Source organism: Hemibagrus wyckioides, linkage group LG10 (assembly GCF_019097595.1).
Source record: "Hemibagrus wyckioides isolate EC202008001 linkage group LG10, SWU_Hwy_1.0, whole genome shotgun sequence".
Lineage (NCBI taxonomy): Eukaryota > Metazoa > Chordata > Actinopteri > Siluriformes > Bagridae > Hemibagrus > Hemibagrus wyckioides.
Window position 1 is genome coordinate 21,124,851 of NC_080719.1, and position 14,181 is coordinate 21,139,031.

Below are 14,181 nucleotides of genomic sequence, written 5' to 3' on the forward strand. Positions count from 1 at the left end.
TTACACTAGGATAAGCTGTGGCATTCCATCAATGTTCACTTGGTATCACAGTGTGTGACAAGAAAAGATTCCCCACATCATTACACCACTACCACCAGCCTACATTATTGACAACTGAACCAGTCTGACGTGTTTCAACAAGATCTTTCTACATTAGAGCTGACACTCACAGAATGCTTTTTGAATCTACAGACAATGTGTACCTAGAGACTATTATGTGTGAAAATTCCATGAGAGTCTGCTTCTGTTTTTCGAAATATTCAAACCATCCCATTAGGCTCAGCCATGTCACAGAGGCACATTTTATCCCCATTCTGATGAACAATAACTAAAGCAATCATCAAATGTGAGAATGGATGGGTGTGGCTTAGGTGTGGCTTTCTTGGTGGACGTGTGAAGGGGATCTTGATCTTCTTAGGGATGGATGAAAGAGCAGCATGAAAAATTGGGGGGACAGGTTGTGCCAAAGACCTCCACCTTTGTTGCAAGAAGGATTTTCCATCTGGACATAGATGGCCTCCTTCACTCCCCTCTCAAACCATCTACCTTCTCTGTCAAAGATGTGTACCTTTTCTTCCTCAAATGTGTTCTTTGTCTTTCAGATGAAGGTACACAGCTGACTCTGGTCCTGAGGTGTTACTTCTTCTGTGTTGTTACATTCTTTTATGTAGTGTTGTTAAGTCTCTCCAATCTAGAGCTCTGAACACGGGGCTGCATAAATGACATCACTCCTCTTGTGTTTTGGGGTCCGGTCTTTGGGGTGGACAAGTCTCTGTCAAGTGAACTTGAATATGGAGTTTTCCAAAAATCCTTTTAAGTTTCTCAGATACACTGGCCATATAAGGGATGGCAATGTTTTTCCATTGGTTCTGGGTCTCAGTTCGGTCTGTTGTCCTTCTGCTAGAAGCTGTCTTGTTAAATGCTCACTTAGGATATCAACATGCTTTTTGAAGACTGCCTTCAGATGATTGTTTTCTTTCTTTTTGGCCATTGTGTACATTGTAATTGATTGTTTAATTATATATGAAATCCAGGCTTACAGTGTACTGCATTTCTAATTTTAAGCTAAATCTGCATCTAAGTAAACAATAGACTAGGCAACACCTAAAGCTACATAATGTTTGGCCAAGCTGTTTGTTTTGATATCATGATATAAAGAAAGTATAATATATATTCTAATAATATATTCCTGAATGTAAAAGCAGATATGCTCCTTAATCAGAAAGCAATATCTAGGTTTCTATTCACAGATGCAGAGACTCAGAGTACACTAACAGAAGCAAAAGAACATCACAAGGACCAGAGTGATCAATATACAAGATAAAATGGAAGAATGGAATTTCATCTCATCACAAAATTTCAGGTCATTATAGCTAATTAAATCAAGACCAGCCCTAGCTAAGTCTAGGGGTGAATGGAAACTGAAAATCTAGTTGAGGGTAAGGTGACTTAATCCAGCCTAAACTCCATCTGGATATATTTAATAGCTACTGGTGAAAAGTGTCATATGATACTTAAAAATGCAGAAATGTCATTAAAACAATGGCAAAGTTCTCAAGCCATCAAAAAAAGTCATGAAACAATGAAATTGTTTCCAGCTTACACTACTGACAGCTGAAGCAGTCTGACGTGTTTCAACAAGATCTTTCTACATTAGAGCTGACACTGCTATCCACCCCACAAGTTGGCGGAACAGGAGAGACTGCACCTGCTGTGCCCACTTCTCAGCACTTACACCCATCGCTCAAGCGTGTGGTGTAAGTCCTCTCCCTTTTTGTCTGCTTTGGCGGCCGCAACAAAAACAATCCAGTCTCCAAGCAGCACCTTGTGCTGGGTAGTGGTAGCCATCTCCTAGGACAATGAGGGAATTTGTGTGGCTTCATCTCTAGGGATTAGGGCTTTTTTTGTATACTGCTCCTACCACGTGATTAGATTATTACATGAATGAGCAGGTGTACATATTTTCCTAATAATGTATTAATGTTTTACCTAACATACCCCTCTACTTGCATCATGTTCACTAGGGATAAGGTTAGGATAGGTTAGGGATAAATATCAATTTAAATTTTTAAACTTTTTATTCTTAATTTCTTTTTCTGTAAAGCTGCTTTGAAAAAATGACAAAAGTGAACATTCGGGTAAACACCATAGCCCCACAAGACAATTTGTCTGACACCCTCATTATCATTGCACGTTCAAAACAGCTGCTTATCTATACCTGTATTACCAGCAGGACCAGTAGGCAACAAATAACTCAGTCGGCACCTGTACTGTGAAAGCTATGTAGATGTGTATTAGAGATTCAATTTCAAAAAATAATGGCATAAGTAAGCATTGGCTGACAATTAACAAAAACATCATGATCACAAGTGTAAATTGAACATCAGGTGAAAGTCTGCAGGTTGGCAAAATGACTTCAAATAATTAAAGAAAAACGTTTGAAAAGAGAGAAGGAAGAGAGTGTAAAACCAGCAGCTGTCAGCAAGATGACAAAGAATCAGAGGCACATTTTATGCCTATTCTGATGAACATTAACTAAAGCATTTTAACTCTATTAGCATTTTTTGTAACAACCCCAGAGAAGGAGAGTATAGTGTATTGAAGTATTAGGGGTAACAATCAGCGAATGTGAGAGTGGATGGGGTGTGGCTTAGGTGTGGCTTTCTTAGTGGACGTGTGAAGGGGATCTTGATCTTCTTAGGGATGGATGAAAGAGCAGCATGAAAAATTGGGGGGACAGGTTGTGCCAAAGACCTCCACCTTTGTTGCAAGAAGGATTTTCCATCTGGACATAGATGGCCTCCTTCACTCCCCTCTCAAACCATCTACCTTCTCTGTCAAAGTTGTGTACCTTTTCTTCCTCAAATGCGTTCTTTGTCTTTCAGATGAAGGTACACAGCTGACTCTGGTGTTACTTCTTCTGTGTTGGTACATTCCTTTATGTAGTGTTGTTAAGTCTCTCCAATCTAGAGCTCTGAACACTCTTCACTACATGGGGCCGCATAAATGACGTCACTCCTCTTGTGTTTTGGGGTCCGGTCTTTGGGGTGGACAAGTCTCTGTCTTAGTGTGATGGTGGGATTAAAGTGAACTTGAATGTGGTGTGTTCCAAAAATCCTTTTAAGTTTCTCAGATTGGAGAGACTCGCAGTTATATCTTTACAAAAATACCCTTTCCCAAGGCTTTCAGATAAAGTAAAAAAGAATGAAGGAGCTTTGCAAATTCAGCAGCTGTCAAGTGATGGCAGTCAAGCTTCCAGTCTGTGCCTTTCTAGCACTTCTTATTGAATGCACTGACCATACTGTCAACGGAAAAGAGACTGGTGACTGAGATGACAGACTTTAACCAGAAGGTCATTGAGAAATTTGCAAGCCAGAAAGAAAGAAGAGTGAAATTTCTTTTCAAATAATGCCACTGGCCTGTGATTAGGAAACTTTCCAGTGTGTGTGTGTTTTAATGATCACCTTCATTACTGATAATAAACCCACGTTGAACTCAAATTTCATCCACTGTACAGCATCATCTCCAGACAGAGAAGCAGCCTGTGACAGGTTGTTGTCACTGCTCTGCTCCACTGACAGACTGAGGAGGTCATTCCTCCCCCATCCCATCCCATGCAATGCGACTCTTTAATTCCACACGGGGTTGGAAAAGTCAGTGCTGACACTACTCTCTCTCTCTTTCTGTCCTGGACTATACAATAAACTACACACTACACACAATACACTCCGGTTTATACAGAACTCTCAATAAACTGGGATTTGCACAGGACTCATAAACACGCAGTTTTTGTACATAAACAGTTTTTGCACATCAACTAGGTCTGTAACCTTAAACACTTGTTTTGCACATTACCTTGTTTTCATCTAATTCTCTATATTTATTCCTTATATCTCTGTATTTTGTATTTTTCTGCTATATTTTGTTAAATTGTGTAATATTTTGTTTGTTGTATTTGTTATATTTTTGTACCCTTAAATTTGGGTATTTTAGTATTTTTTGTTATATTCCTTCTTATTTTTTCTATTACCTGTGTTTCTGGATACTGCTGGAAGCTGTACATTTCCTTTTGGGAGGGAGGGAAGGAGGGAGGGAGGGAAGGAAGGAAGGAAGGAAGGAAGGAAGGAAGGAAGGATGGATGGAAGGATGGATGGAAGGATGGAAGGATGGATGGATCTATCTATCTATCTATCTATCTATCTATCTATCTATCTATCTATCTATCTATCTATCTATCTATCTATCTATCTGTACATTTCCTTTTGGGAGGGAGGGAAGGAGGGAGGGAGGGAGGGAGGGAAGGAAGGAAGGAAGGAAGGATGGATGGATGGATGGATGGATGGATGGATGGATGGATGGAAGGATGGATGGATGGATGGAAGGAAGGAAGGATCTATCTATCTATCTATCTATCTATCTATCTATCTATCTATCTATCTATCTATCTATCTATCTATCTATCTGATTCATAGTACATTTACTGCATGCTTTCACAGTTTACTTTAACAGTAACATTTTCAATATTTTATCTTAGCAGTAATGATACATAATCACCTGATAAATGGCTACTTACGGTCCTCATTACTACCAGCTTGATTTTAAAGTTTGTTTGCGCCCCCCACCCAACTCACCATTTTTTTAGCACCAGCCACCACTGCAAAGGACACACTCAAGACCATATAGATAATGCTCAAAGCAAGAGAAAACAAGAGAAAAATAGAAAAACCTGAAAGATGGTAAAAACATTCTGAATGAACAAAGAACAGATGTGTACATCATGAGTAAGAAAAACAAATCATATTAAATTGATCTTAAATAATGTATCTATGCATCACATAATCATACAAAACTAGAAATAATAAAAATAAATTCCATATCCACTTTGGATGATGATCCACTAAAGCATGCTTAAATTTTATTTATGTTTTCTAACTACTGGCCATGTGATTATCAATCTTTAGATCCCAGTGTAAGGTTAGGTCATACACTTCTCTCCATGTACCAGGCATTAAATTATTATATCATATGCAAGCATTGGGCCTAACAGGAGCCAACATAACTGTAGATTTAGCTACCTGGGCCTGGTTCAGGCTTTTTGGGACACACAGACAGCAACAGCAAATCATGACATAAGCCAAATACAGAATGTCAGAGAAAACCACGAAACCTAAAAAAAAAACCCTGTCAGCCATATTGTCACCAGGAGCCTAACCAGGCACCAACCAAATCACAGTTAACTTTATCAATATGCTGAACATGATCACTCAACTCATCTTTGATGTTTTGAGTTGAATTTAGAGTAGTTATCAAAATCATCTGGTGTGAATGTGTTAGATATGAGACCCAATGCTTATGTGGTATCAAGAAATCCGCACCAAAAGTCTGCTACAGCTGAGATACTCAACACAGGAGATTTGCCAAAGGAAGTGATATGCTAAGGGGGTGTCCCCTGTTGAAACGGGGAGTTGCGATTCAATCTTCTTGCAGCCTCAATAAAAGACGGATAAGCCTTGTCAGTAGGCATTAGATATAAGGTACCATCACAGTAAAGCGTAACATTCTTAGGCATTCTCTAGGCCTTCTTGTCTGCAACTATTGAGATGGCTGGGACTACATTATGCCTTAGAAATTTCACCTAGAGTGGAGCATCCATTGGAGTGGTTTTCTACTTACCATGAAATCATTGATGGGTTCATAACATAAGGAACACTACAGGAAGAGAGGTATTTCTGATTACAGTGAGAAAAACCTGGGGACCAACATTGTGACATGGATTTGCATTAAATGAAGAGGCTTCTGTATGCAACAAGGCATGTGTCCCCAGCTAAGCTGCCCATAGAACACCAGCAGAAACATTCACGAATTCAAGAATGTTGAGAACAGAGCTAGAGGGAGAAGAGACTGATGTAGACAAGTCAACCCACCTTTGTCTGACGTAAAAGCTCAGCAAAAAAAAGGCCTTTCTTTTTCTAAAACAGGTCCATCAGGCTTAGAGAGAAACAGTCAAATGCATCTAAGAAGAATGCCTGCTTTACTACCTTTTTGCTGCACATTGACACATACTAAGGCTATTGGGAGCAATTCAATCCAGTTCAATTCAATTTGTATAGCGCTTTTAACAATTGTCTCAAAGCAGCTTTACAGAATATAAGAAATATAGAACAAATATTTCAATGTTTAATAATAGACTTAAATTAACATAATATTTATATTTATAGTTATCTCTACTGAGCAAGCCTGAGGTGATAGTGGCATGGAAAATCTCCATGAGATGATGAAACCTTGAGACTCAAAAGGGAACCCATTCTCATTTGGGTGACACCAGAGAGTGTAATAAAAAATCATTATAAACACCGAAGAGTGTTATTATAAATATATATGTTATTATAGTGTTCTCTGGAGTGACGAATCGCGCTTCTCCATCTGGCAATCTGATGGATGAGTCTGGGTTTGGTGGTTGCCAGGAGAACGGTACTTGCCTGACTGCATTGTGCCAAGTGTAAAGTTTGGTGGAGGGGGGATTATGGTGTGGAGTTGTTTTTCAGGAGCTGGGCTTGGCCCCTTAGTTCCAGTGAAAGGAACTCTGAATGCTTCAGCATACCAAGACATTTTGGACAATTCCATGCTCCCAACTTTGTGGGAACAGTTTGGAGCTGGCCCCTTCCTCTTCCAACATGACTGTGCACCAGTGACCAAAGCAAGGTCCTTAAAGACATGGATGACAGAGTCTGGTGTGGAGGAACTTGACTGGCCTGCACAGAGTCCTGAACTCAACCCGATAGAACACCTTTGGGATGAATTAGAGCGGAGACTCAGAGCCAGGCCTTCTCGTCCAACATCAGTGTGTGACCTCACAAATGCGCTTCTGGAAGAATGGTCAAAAATTCCCATAAACACACTCCTAAACCTTGTGGACAGCCTTCCCAGAAGAATTGAAGCTGTTATAGCTGCAAAGGGTGGACCGACGTCATATTGCACCCTATGGATTAGGAATGGGATGTCACTTAAGTTCATATGCGAGTCAAGGCACGTGAGCGAATACTTTTGGCAATATAGTGTACATATAGACTAGAGGAAATAATGGTGAGGTAATAATTATGCTAGACTCTCACAAACGTACTGGGCAAATAATAATTTAGAAATAATTTGAATTTATTTACAAAAAAAAGTGTACAATAATTAAAAAAGTGTACAATGATTAAAAAAAGTGTACAATGATTAATTAAGAAAAGGACATTTCAGGGGGCACACGGCATTGTATCCTGAACTCGAGTGCCAATATTTTCAATACAGTTTTCATTCTTAGATGCATCTCTGCGTGCTGAATCTCTTACCTACAACAAACAAACAAACAAGAAAATATGGATAGAACTGATAATGAACTAATTAATCAAAGAATTAAATTATTAAAAAGGGTTTGAAACTGAAAAATAAACTACATTAACTACTAGCATATTTACCTCATTTCTTTCAGTATTTCCCGATGTTCTGTTATCTTTACTGTCTGTTTCAGCACTAGGATTGAGTTTCTTCTCTACAGGAATTGCAGATGCCCCATTTTCCTCCATTTGCTCATTACTGAATGTGTGAAGTTCTTCCTCTGCATGCTGATCCCTGTCCTCAGCAGCTGCTCCCTCCCAGGTGTCTGCTTCGTTCCCACTGTAAAGACTGTCTGTATTCCGCAGGGTTTCCACATACTCCCTTTGCTGCTCTTGCCTCTGTCTGCTGGGTCTCCTCTGGCGAATTTCAGATCTTTTTCCCCCTTGATTACCCATGTGGTTGACATGGTTGCCCTCTTGTCCTACACAGTGTCTGGGTAGTGCAGCTTGTTCAGCTAACAAGTCCTTTTCTACTTCTCTGTGCCTCTCTGGCTCCTGCAAGGGAAGAACAGCAGGCTGCTGTGCAATGCCGGGTGGAGGATCCTGACGGTTACCTCGCAGAGGCCTAAGAACAGCATGGTGTACTGCTGCTTGGCCACTGCTATAAAAGAATGCCTGGAAAGAGGTCAAACATAAAAAAGAACAAAGGTGAAATTATATGAGACATGATAGCAGTGGGTTGGAAGAAAATGATGGTTGTCAGAACAAATGGAATTTGCTCACAATCACAGAGTCCAAGTCTAAATCTAATTGAAAATCTGTGGGCTTGAAGAGGACTCTTGCACAGCCAATCTGACAGAGTTAGAATGTTTTTGCAAGGAAAAACATTGCCAAGTCAACATGTGCCACACTGAATCTTACACAATAAGTTAAATGCCAGGATGAAATCTGAAGGTATTTCAACCAAGTTTTAGTTTAGGAGTCTAAGGCACACATATGTAACCAGGTTGTTGTACATTTATTTCTTTTTTTCTTCACCCTAAAATGGTTCTATTTTCTTCTCTAAAACCATGCATTATTTCATACCAGGATGGAGAGCGCAATTAGAATGAGCACGGGTATCTGGAGTGTAACAGGTAGGTCTTTCAATAAAGCCCTAAGAAACTCGCCAATGCCTTGTCCCAAGAGCTTCATGGGGTCTGTAATAAGGCTTGTGATGGTAATAGTGAAGGCCTGTAAAAACAAACATGAAACAGGTCATGCAGGCCAAAGACAATTTTTCATGAGATTATGAGCCTAGCAGTGAAACAGTATGAACCTTCATTGGAGGCACTAGCAGGAGTGGATTCACAAGCACGGCTTCGTAATACTGCTTACAAGGATCATCCTGAAGAGTCAACGTGGTCCGAAACCATTCTGAAAAGAAAAATTATAAATATCGATGTTTAAACAAAGTACACATTTACTCAAGCCACTGACTGTAGCATCTTTTGGAGTATCCATAGGCCTTTCCATGCTAACCATAAGTAATATTATCTCCTGCAGGTCCTGGGTCTGCCCTAGAGGCTTCATTCCAGTGGGACATGCCTGATGCAGTTGCCCAGAACTTTGAACTCTGGGGGAAGCCTAATAATATTCCAAAACCTCCTCAACTGAACCCTCTTAGTTATGGGGAGCATCAGCTCTACTCAGAGACATGCACTGCGTAAATGGATAGAAAGTGACAAGTGTGACATTCAGCATCTCACCTTTGAGGTTATCCATCCAGTCAATTTTCTTCACTCCGGTGCATCGATCTTCAAGGTTCCATATTTTTATAAGATTGGCTTGGTGTTCAGCAAAGGCAGTCTACAGAATGTCAAATATCCACATAAAATTAGCAGTTTAAACACTTTAGGGCTTTTCACACTTACCCTGGGTCATTGTAAACAAAAAAACAAACAAAAACAGTAAAAAAAAAATTTCCACTGCTAATACTTTACACAAAATTGACAGTCCTTCCTTGCTATTCATAATTTAATATTTCACGCAGTACATTGCTAAACCTTGGTTTAATATTCTTATATGCATATTTGTAGCATCAAAAACCATGTAATAATTACAGCGTGTGATTGCTTTAACAGCTTGCCTCACACTTTTGAATTACTGAGGAAAAGGTCTGCCATTCTGCATCTGAACATGTATTGCTATCTTTAATTGCTTTCAACTCTGAGGCATATAACTATATGATAGAATTTCATGAAAAATTACAATAAACATTATTTTGTGATGCAGTGGCCATCGTCAGCAGTTTTATAACATTGACTAACAGCAGCATTAGAAACTATTACATATCTGAAAATGGAAGGCATTGGCGAACTAAGATTTAAAGCTTAATCAACTTTATTGTCATAAATTTATACCATAATCTTGTATATTGTATAGCATGAAATTATCTTCGTTATATATTCATAATGACCCTTTAATATTACCTGATAAAGGTAGAACCAGTTCCACACAAGACTGATGATGAAGCATAAGGCAAACATTCTCTTAAACTGGACAAACCAGGACACCAGTGACCACATCTCAGTGCAGATTATGGTCACAATGATGAGGACAACTACAGAGACCTGTTTAAAATGTAAAATAAAAAAAATACAAGTTCAAGCAGTGAGTGTAAATTGTTTTGCACGGTGTTCTGTTCTGTTCATTTAAAGTGCATAATATAATTTGTTCTCACAGCAAAATACATGAACATAGATAAATATGTTTAATTAAGGCGGATTATCACCTTTATAAGGGTGTTGAGCTCCACACCAAATGTGTCCTCAAAGTGCCACACCCAGGCCTCATAGTCATGACGTTTAAAATTGATAAGTATTTGACTAAGAGCTTCATCCAGAGCCCCAGTTCTCCAGCTACTGTCATCATTCACAATTTTCTGGATTTCTGACACCATTTGACCGGTAAGTTTCACCTCAGCATCATAGTGCATTTCAGCAGTCTGAGCAGTGGGCTACAAGTTCAAACAAATAGAGAATCAGCAGCGCAGAAATACAAAGAGAATGGCACACGTGACTTAAGGAATTATCATACCAATTCAAGTTTCTTCATTTCCTTTAGTAGCTTTGAGAGGAAGCGCTTGAACACAGGATAACATGTTGGCTGTTGTGGGGAAAATGTCACCTTCCTTCTGTGTTCTTCAATCTGGAGTAGGTTTACAAAGAGAAAATATAATTACCTACAGTTATTGAGGAACATGAAGACATTCAAGGCAAATAGCAATCAACTCAGTTGATATACAAAAGGCTTAAAAATAAAATTTGGCTTGATTTCCAGTCACAAGTATAATGAACCCTGATAATGCTTAGAATTCACATCCGTTTCTGCTCCTACCATTGTCATCTCTCTTGTGTCTGAATCAACACTCTCAGAATTGATCCTAACACATCCTAGGTGGTGTTAAATGAGGACCTAACCCTTTTCCCTTTTAAGTTAACGTTGCTGTGTTTTTTTTTTTTTTTTGCTGATTGCATTTTGGGTTATTTTCATTTATTTTTTAAATTGCTTGCAATTAACCGACTGCATTTAGCCAATCATATTTCAGCAATGCAATGCATAAAAGTATTGTGACACATACACAGCTAATCACAGCAATAAAGCGACTTAAGATCATTCATTTTCAATAAAAGCCGGTGACTTCCACTGACATAACACAGCAAAAGTCGGCGATTAGATGTGGGAGTGTCCAGCAATGCAAAACATTTGAGAAAAGTTGATCTTTATGCAAATGCAGAGCCACTCGGTACAGTGACTACCAATGGGAGTGAAGACAGTAGAGCGGATGTGCTACGTGGCAAAGAGCATACACTGCTTCTCCTTCATCTCATATGAAATGATGCATATAAATATATATATATACACACACACACACACACACACACACACAAGTGACTTTTATATACAAACTGCAAATCTTTTCATTTAAGCGTTTTATATACACTATCACTATGGCAACCAGTAGAAACTCGTACTGCAACTTCATAGTATAGCAACTGGTGACCTGCAGTGATAAAAACACTGTATATGTCAACGTGGAATAAGTCAATTTACTGCTCCTGAACTTTGCTGCTTACAGATTTACAGTCCTTAGGCTCATGGACTGCGAGAAGTCTCCAAGAGGGGAACCAGCTATCCCTGTTGTGCATACACAACGACCCAAGCAAAAAAAACAAAACAACCCTTTTCCTCGGCCAGTGATAACTATCCACAGTGTCCAGTACTGAATCCTTCAAATTCTTAGCACTACTATTTTGCAAAGATTAAAAGTGAACATTGCTGCCATCTCCAACAAAACACAGAATACTTTCTCCACACACTTGCACACCAGTGTGTTAAATGTGTTAGTGTTCATTAACATTGTGTGCACTGTAAACCGTCCTGTAGTAGTTAAGGCTACCTCCAGCATGATAAACAGACCCAACCCCAAAACACATCCCTAACCCAGATCTCAAAATCAATGCACACCTGACAATCTCTGATGCAACCATGTGGACCAAAATCTTGTAGAAGAGACACTCTAAAGAAATGACACACTTCGTGCACGTTTATATTGTTACTAAAACACTCACCTCTTGCTGCAGCATGTTCACTTTGTCAGTGCACGCCTTCATATCTGGACACCGAGCCTCTGGACTGTATTCCCTTCGTTTAGTCGGTACATTACTGTAGCTGGAGGCCTAGAAAACAAGAGCTATCGTTTCAACTGAGGAAAGTTAATTCCTGTAGCTAGTTTATTTGCAGTAACTCAAGCGTTTACCTCTGGAGGCTTCCTCATGGTTTTTGTTGATGAATCATAGTTCAGCATGTCGAATGGATCGACCCATTCATCATTTTCAGAATGATCTTTCGCGTAAGCAAACAATGAAAAACTATTAATAACGAGGAGAGCGCAATAAAACCACAAGAGCACCCTGACTGAGGGCATCATTATTACTACACCTTGTTTTACTGAAACTACAATCGTAATGCTAAATAAGGATAACGTGCTAGATAAATGTTTAAGAAATTATCTTTGATGAAAGAAAACAAAACCGCTTGCTGTTAAAAAAAAGACGCAGAAGACTTCGGAGCTAAATGAAACAAACACTTCGAGAAATCCTGACAATATCTCACTCTCAAGAGCCGAGAAGACCAATATAAACAGCCTCTAGAAACGAGATCTCGCGATAATAATAATCCTGTCACGTGACCGCACGAAAGGTGGCGTCAGTTCTGCAGCGATGAGTACACCACGTGACCTCGTAGAACGCGTTTGCAGTGTTGCCAGATTAGGCGGTTATCCTCCCAATTGGACTCCTTTTTGGACACGTCTAACCGGGAAAAAAAATGCATTGGGCGGGTTTGATCAAATTTGGGCTGGTTTGTGCTGTAACTGGCGGGTTTTTATTTTTGACTATAAACATGATATTTTATTAGATTTTCCATTCAGACGAATTTTATAATAAAGTATAATATGCAATGTTGATTAATAATGTGGTTCAGTTTAGCCAGTAAGGTTCTGGAGAGTCCTGTCCAATCAGGCTTCAATCTTGATTGGCGAAATGTAAGCGTGTTTATACGCTATTATTCTGCTATAAAATTCTGATGTCATATTTGCTAATTAAATAAAACGTATACAGGCAGCTAACGTTGTGTGTGTGTGTGTGTGTGTAAATAGTGCCCTTTGCACTAACCTATTTGTTTTGGGTTTTCTGTTTGTTATTGTATCAGTTATCAAGTATGCATTTTGGGCTGGTATTTTTTTTTTCTACCTGGCTTAAGCTGTAGTTGGGCTGGAAATCTTCAGTCCAAACATGGCAACACTGAGTGTTTGTGCGTGGCTAATATTAAAATGTTCATAAAAAAGCATCTCAGAATGAACATGACAAACAATATGACAATACACTGCGCTGCTGTCATCGCATGAAATTAGTAGTTCGTATTAAAGTCGCCAGTTTTTCAGTATTTTCAATTAGTTTATTATGGTTATGTGGTTCGTACTAAACCTATGTTGCGTTTAAAATGTTTTAATATATATTAAAGGAAAGGAGGCCTCAGAAAAGCTGCTTTCACGGACTTTTTTAGTCTATTAATAAAAAGTGCTTTTATTTTAGTTGGACCCTAGTATTATAGTGTTATAGCATGGTCAGAGATTGATGATTCAGTCCATGAACAGACTCTGCTGAAATCTGATAGTTACGAATTTATATGCATTATTCTGAATAATTATGAATCTATTTTGTCCTGTTTGTTTCCTTCCAACAGAGTTTTGGACTCATGGTAGTCTGGTAGTATTGATGGAGATTTCAATGCACCTTTTCAAGCATGTTCAAGGGCGTTTTCCTTGTCAGTGTTTACAGCAGTGTTGGCAACATGAAGCTTTCTGCAGCAATAAAGCTTTCCTCCCAAACGTATTGCACTAGTGGAGTCTGCTGGTCAAAATCATGAAGTGCAGCTTGTAATGGATCACAAAGCAGGGTTTTGAATTCCAGCTAACACATCTGTGTCTTCCAGTGCTATATGTATATATATGTCCCTGTCATTAGTTAGTTTCGTTTTCTTTGTTTTGTTGCACATTATTTCTCATTAATGGAACTACAAAGTTTCTCTGTATATAGTGACTTGAAGAAAGAGTTCAGTTTCAGGGGTGACTCATCACTTATTTTCAATCTTATTTAAGGAATAACACACAACAGACCGTACGGTTATACAAAAATTATGCACCCCTAGGGTGATGGGGTTGTTGCCCTAATGTCACTGGAGTTGTTATGAAAAGTGCGCAATTTGCCAACATTAATCTCCTGACAGTGGGGATCATAAAAAATGTGAACCCTTTGCC

General features: G+C 39.0%; 1 protein-coding gene across 1 annotated transcript; it reads right to left on the minus strand.

The window, feature by feature from the left end:
* Positions 1–7,133: 7,133 nt before the first annotated feature.
* On the minus strand, positions 7,134–12,525 carry clcc1 (chloride channel CLIC-like 1). Its single transcript, XM_058401844.1, has 10 exons — positions 12,121–12,525; positions 11,933–12,040; positions 10,398–10,508; positions 10,093–10,317; positions 9,791–9,931; positions 9,068–9,167; positions 8,638–8,735; positions 8,406–8,552; positions 7,461–7,994; positions 7,134–7,334 (listed from the first exon to the last, which is right to left on the minus strand). Exons 1-10 carry the CDS (start codon positions 12,289–12,291, stop codon positions 7,239–7,241), a joined length of 1,731 nt encoding a protein of 576 aa, XP_058257827.1. The 5' UTR covers positions 12,292–12,525; the 3' UTR covers positions 7,134–7,238.
* Positions 12,526–14,181: the final 1,656 nt, after the last annotated feature.